The sequence below is a fragment of the Rhinopithecus bieti genome, unplaced genomic scaffold (genome assembly GCF_001698545.2).
Source record: "Rhinopithecus bieti isolate Rb0 unplaced genomic scaffold, ASM169854v2 scaffold_17182, whole genome shotgun sequence".
NCBI classification, from domain to species: domain Eukaryota; kingdom Metazoa; phylum Chordata; class Mammalia; order Primates; family Cercopithecidae; genus Rhinopithecus; species Rhinopithecus bieti.
In genome coordinates, this window is record NW_016808817.1 from 53,901 (window position 1) to 60,297 (window position 6,397).

At 34.8% G+C, this 6,397-nt stretch overlaps 1 protein-coding gene across 1 annotated transcript; it reads right to left on the reverse strand.

Moving 5' to 3' along the window:
* Window positions 1-1,051: 1,051 nt before the first annotated feature.
* Window positions 1,052-2,021, reverse strand: OR56B1 (olfactory receptor family 56 subfamily B member 1). The gene is given in 3 exon segments (XM_017887301.1): window positions 1,052-1,443; window positions 1,446-1,535; window positions 1,538-2,021. Coding segments are annotated over 3 exon segments (966 nt in total).
* Window positions 2,022-6,397: the final 4,376 nt, after the last annotated feature.

The window sequence follows — 6,397 nt, forward strand, 5'->3', positions numbered from 1 at the left end:
CTCAGAAAGGGAAAAAAAGGCACAAAGAAATGTGAGTTTGAAGACAATTTAATGAAGCTATTATTGAGTAGTAGGTTGTTTTAAGAAAACAAAACTGGATATTGAAAAAGTAATGCATGCTGGGCACTCAGAGACTACTATCAGGAAGTCTTTATCAGCCCCTTGGCCTGAAGAAAGAAGGCAAGACAAGCCTATTACTATATTTCCCTAAGAGTTGTAGTTGTAGCAGGTGGGTGACTGGAGAAGGGACACATCCAGTGAGAACCCCAATGTCAAAGCAGGCTGGAAATAGAATAATAAATAGCCTCTCCTCTTGAACTATAATCTGTCACAGCATCACATTGGCTCAATTCAATTGAACACCGAAAGACAAAGGAGTTTGGGCTTACAATATGTGAAAGTCAGCCCTCCAGTTTACAGAGCAGTGCACAAAGGGTAGAGAGCAAATCTGGGGAGGCAAATGGCACAAGCACCAGATCCTTCTAGCTAGATGAATCTTTTGGGTTCTGTCTGTCCAAGCTGAGTCATCTCATACTCCACCTAAATCCTCATCATTTTCTGATTTGGCTTTATTTGTCTGAATTGCTTTCTTTTCCGGCCTCTGTATTCCATATTACTGGGGTAATGCTTGTTCAGGGATACTGACTTTGCTCCCAAGTTATAGCTAACGATGTGTAAGCATGACCTATAATTCATGTCCCAATCACTAATTTCTCTGAATGAATGTATGTATGTGTGTATGTGTGGGTGTGTGATTATATTCATTTTTATTATTTATTTTATGAGATAGATATAAATCATTAGGTTCTTTAAATCCAATTTTGTTTGGTAGAAAATTCTTCCATATTCTCAAATATATTTATATATTTAGTTTTTGTCAATATTTTAGGCTACTGTGATTTTTTGTATCTTTTCTGAAGCTTTCACAATTATTTACATACAAATATAAAAAGGGAATCCCAAAGGTATGCACTTACTCATTTATCCTCTTTGAAATTTTACTATCCAGTTTAGGAGAAGCTGAGGTTCATGTACATCACGGAGAAGGTCTCTAGGATCTTATTTCTTTTGTAAGAGCAAACAGCACCTTTTGGAAGGCTGCCCTAAGTTCTTTGGTCTGAAGTGCATAAACTATAGGGTTGAGGGAAGGGAGGATGATGTTGTGCAACACATTAAGTAGAACTGGAATCAAAGTGGCCCTCATGTCTGTCAGATGAGTTACTGAAATCACTACAACAATAGTGTAAAAGAAAAGAATGAGGGTAAGATGTGAACTACAAGTGCTCAGGTCCTTGGCTGCAGCTTCAACTGAGTTCAGTCTAAGTACAGAGTACAGAATCAAAATATATGACAGTATAATAAGACTTAGATCACTCCCCATTCCAAGCCATGCCAGAACCAACTGGCAAATGCTGTTTGGCCTCCTGTCATCACAAGCCAGGCTGTGACCCCAAGGTTAGAGCACAGGCAGTGTTCAATTTCGTTCCTGGAGCAATAGTCATGCTGTGCTGCAAGCACAGGCACTGGGATGACAAGCCATTTCTCAGCACCATGAACAGGTTAGCTTTTAAGATTAAGGAACTGGTGACAATGGATGGATAGCGAAGAGGGTGACAAATAGCCACATATCTATCAAAAACCATGCAGAGGAAGATACCAGACTCCATGCCCACAAAGAAGTGAATGGCATAAATCTGAGCGAATCACTCAGGGAGGCTAATGACCTTGGCATCAAACCAGAAGATGGCCAGGTTCTTAGGTGTGATAGTAGTGGCCAGACCCACGTCGACCACAGAGAGGATGCCAAGGAAAGGGTACATGGGCTGCTGCAAAGAAGGCTTCTGCCAGATGATGAGGAGGATGAGGGTGTTTGCAGCAAGTGCTGAGAGATACAGTAGTGCCAGGGGCAGAGATAGCCAGTGCTGCCAGCTGTGAATACCTGGGAATCCCAGCAGGATAAACTCAGAGACCTGGAATTTGGAGCTATTGGAGACTTTGAGAGATGCAGACATATGATTCATGATTCAACATGAATTTCAAGTCTCTATTTGTATTGTTCTCAGTTATCACAGGTTGGAACCACCACAGAAATAAAATTGTAGTGTTTTTCTAAGTCTTTCTTCTTCTCTTTAGAAATTACATAGATTGAATGGATGTGCTTGTTTTCCTTGTATTTGTCTCAGTGTTACTTGACTTGACTCAGAGGTTTATCAACTAGTAATAACTAGGTTTTTAAAATGAAGAATTATAGGAGATGAAATTTATAGCTGCATCATTTCAAGTTGCTGTAGATGTCCATTAATGTCTTACATAGTCTTCCAAAATTTTGATATCATAGTCTTGTAAATATTTGCAGAAATAAATCATATTGCAGATTTGGGGATAGTTTTCTTTCATATTCTACTTTGTATGCACTTCTGAAGAGGTTGCAAAACAGTAGCTTAAAAGGAAGTTAGTGATTATAGCGGAATTTTCCATGTGAGAAGTCATATAATTAAGACATACCTTAGTAAGCTTTTTATAGTTGAATCTTAGAGAACTTATAAAGACATAAATACAGGATTTAGGTAAAACTAATAAGACGCTTTTAAAGATAACTGTGGTAACAACACGATATTAGATCAACTCTATTCATTTTTTTAGTGCTCTTTACACTGTTAACCACAGGCACAATGTTGTACAGCTGGTCTCTAGAACTTATTCATCTTGTACAACTAAAACTTTCTATCTATCGAACAGTAATTTTAACTTATTTAATATACAAGAATTATTTTTCCATAATGTTGAAGGAATTGCCATCCAATGTTCAAAAATCACTGTTAAAATTAGACTTATTATCTTTTCTAAGACTTTGTTGTTATCCATGTACTTTTTGTTCTGTATGGTGGCTCAACCAGACAAGCTTGAATCTAGAAAACTAACTTCCCCTTGCTGCAAATGATTGCCTTCTTATATTGTTGATTTCTTTTCTTTACTTCATATGCACTCTTTTTTTTTTCAGTATTCTTTCTGCAACCTGCCTGGAGCAAATGTTTCTCATTTTCCACACTTCTTTCTTTCTGCTAGCAATCTTATCTTTCAAACATTGGTATTCCTTTGTTTAAAATAATGCATGGCTTCACATTTTCTTTTAAATACAATACTTTATTATTATGATCCTTATTTATTTGTTGTTATTATTATTTATTACAATCCTTCATTTTGCATAAAACACTCTCAGATATGACTCAAACCGAAGTGAATATAATCTCTTGCTTTGAACTTATTTGTATTCTACACTGCAGATATATATAATACTTACTCTATACTAAAATTAGTAATTTTCAAGGCATTTTATTGCCAACATTTTGCCATGGTGGAAGCTATTGCAGGTTTATGAGCAAGAAACAAAAACTGGAAAGCCATGTTCAAAGTTTAAAATGTTATTTTTAATGTATTAGTTATGGATTTATTTTGATATAATTATTGTTAAATATCAAAAAAAACTGGAAGAAAATAAAATTCTTTTATTGTATCAATTCTTACTAAAAATTAAATGTATTTCCTTTCAGATATTTCTTATTGCCTATATGTTTGAATAAACATATACTCCCAAATGATGGAATAAATCATCATTCTTTAATGGTGAATGTCATTTGATAAAGAGCAAAATTATCTAAATGTATCTACAGAAAATTTGAATGACTAAAAGGCACACACAATAAAGCTAGTTTTACTTTGAGCTTTTAGAGGAGAATTCTAAACACAATAGTTTTATCCTGGATGTGTGGAAGTGTGTAACCCATTTGATGTACAAGGCCTGACATTTTTACTTAATCCTCATTTATTACTTTACATCCTAATATTGCATAATCTTCTATCTTTGATGCTTTCACTATTAAAATTTATTTCTGATTTATATATGTGTGATACAATTAAGAGAAGACGTATGTTTGAGCTCACAGAAAATAATTGTTTTAAATTTTTTTACAATTATATTCTAGCGTGACATAGAATATGATTCTGCTGTATAAAACAGTTAATATATGAACCCTGAAGATAATCTGGCAGTGTTGTTTTTTGTTTATAGACAAGGTAACTTCTAGTGCACCATGTGAGCCTTAATATTTTCTAATTCTGACCTCAACCTTTTTTGCAAAGGCCCTCCAATCCTCTATATGCTACTAAAGCAGAGAGAAATGTCAATCTTTTTTGCAGAATGTTGACAAAACAACATAATGTTTAGGATAAGCCATTGAACTCTCTGGAATTTAGCCAAAGCGACCATAAGAAGATTTTATTACTTACCTGCTTATGAACAAAGGCTTACAGTCTGGGATCCTAGCAGTGGCAGAAGTTTTCTACTAGGCAAAAACAGAACTTTATGAGAAAGATGCTTTAACACAAGATGTGTTGTCAGCTAAGATATGGCACAAAAATTATAAACTTCTGAAATTTATGGAGAGTAGTTAAGCAGCTCAGTGACCTAAGCATAACAGACCTCCTTTGCAGATATGATGAAAGACCTATAGAGAAATTTGAATTCCTAGGATGTTAAACCCCACTAGAATAGAAAGCAGTTTAACTCAAAAACATGTATCCTATTAATGTAACTTAAGAATTTACATGAATATAAGAATATCTTCATTTATTAAATCAAAATGAACCTAGAAAGGTGAAAAATTCTAGAGTGTTTGAATGGTTTTTAAGCACACAAACTCTGGGTGTTCTAAATTCTGTGGCTAGGAGATTTATTTAAACACTTTTAAAGGAGAAAGCATTCATTCAAAAATACATATTTAGTTCTGACTGTGTTTGAAAAACCTGTTAGGCATAAAGTGATCAATAGAACAGACATCATTCCTGTTCTTATTGAAATTGTGGTCTAGTTGAGGTGGGGGGATAGAATAATGACTAAAAAATCAAGCAAATATATAATAATAGACTGGGATTTGTGCTTTAAAGCAAAAGTACCAAGTGATGAGTTCACATGAAGAAAAAATAAATTAATCTCTTGTTGTCAGAGAGGATTTCCTGAAGAAATGTTTGTTCTGAGGACAACTGTTTGAATAGAAGATAACTATGGTATCTGTGTTGGGGTGGGGAGAAAAAACACTTTTTATCCAGGAATCTTTAAATGCTAAAATGAGAGGGATCAAGGCATAGTCAAGTTAACAACAGAGTGTTACAACAATGTGTCTGGTAATCTCAGCGTAATAACAAGGTAACCTCAAGGTGACAACAATGTGCCTGGAAACCTCAAGGTGTGGTGGAACATGGGAGGTGATGTGAGATGGTACTACTGAGATCACAGTGGTCAGATAATTTTAAGCAAATTTATGCTAACATGATATGGAGCCACCGAAAGGTTTTAGGATAATTTAGGCATAGCAGCAATGTGAAGACCAGATTGTATGTGGCAAGAATAAATATAAGTTGGATGAACACTGACAACAGTACTTCATGAGTGAGACAGTTTTATTTTAAGCTGTGAACATAAAGAGAAATGGATGGATATAAAAGTTCTACAGGATGTAAATCTGATAATATTTATGACTCCAAAATAACTCTAAGTTTCTGGTACGTGCACTGGAATGGAATATGTCATTCATGTACCTAAGGATGATTGGAGAAGAACCAGATTATGAGGGAAGAGAATGAGTTCAAATGAGGTCATGACCAATATGAGGTGCCTGCCTTTGAAGTGTCCAAGAGATGATTATTGAGCAAATACATGAAAAAGTAGTTCCAGAGAGCAAAGGAACAATTTGAGAAAAATTGGAGTGACTATTATTTTATTTGGAAATCACTGGAATATTTGAATTATTGCTATTAGCACAAATAGATGCTTTAGCAAGTGAGGATACTGACAGAAAGAAGGTGATCTAGCATCTGGTTTTGAGAAACTCATCGTGATGTCTAGGTAAATGTTGAGAAAGAAAGAGACCCAAAATAACCTATATAGGAAAAAACAGATTGATTTTTAAAGAAGAAGGCAAAGAAATTGATTCATAATTTTACTCTACTGACAGATCCAATGAAACATAGTTTTAAGCAATATTGATGGATTCAGTCTCTTGGAGGTTACAAATGACTTTTGAAAAGATTGTCTATTTTGAAATGCATAAGAAAAAGTCATATTGGCATGGGCTAAAGAGTAAGTTAAAGGCTAGGAAATAAAAAATTTTGTGCACATAATTTTACAGGAAGTTGTACGAACAAGAAAATATAGGGCAGAAGTTGAAAGTTTAGAGTTAAAAGTTGGAGTTTAGAGTCATTTGTAGTAGAAAGTAGAATGGTGGCTACCACAGGCTGAAAAGGGTGAAAGGTGGGGAAGTGGGGAATGGGGAGATGTTGACCAAAGTGTATAAAGGTTCAGTTAGAGAGGAGTAGTAAATTTTCTTTTTTTTTTTTTTTT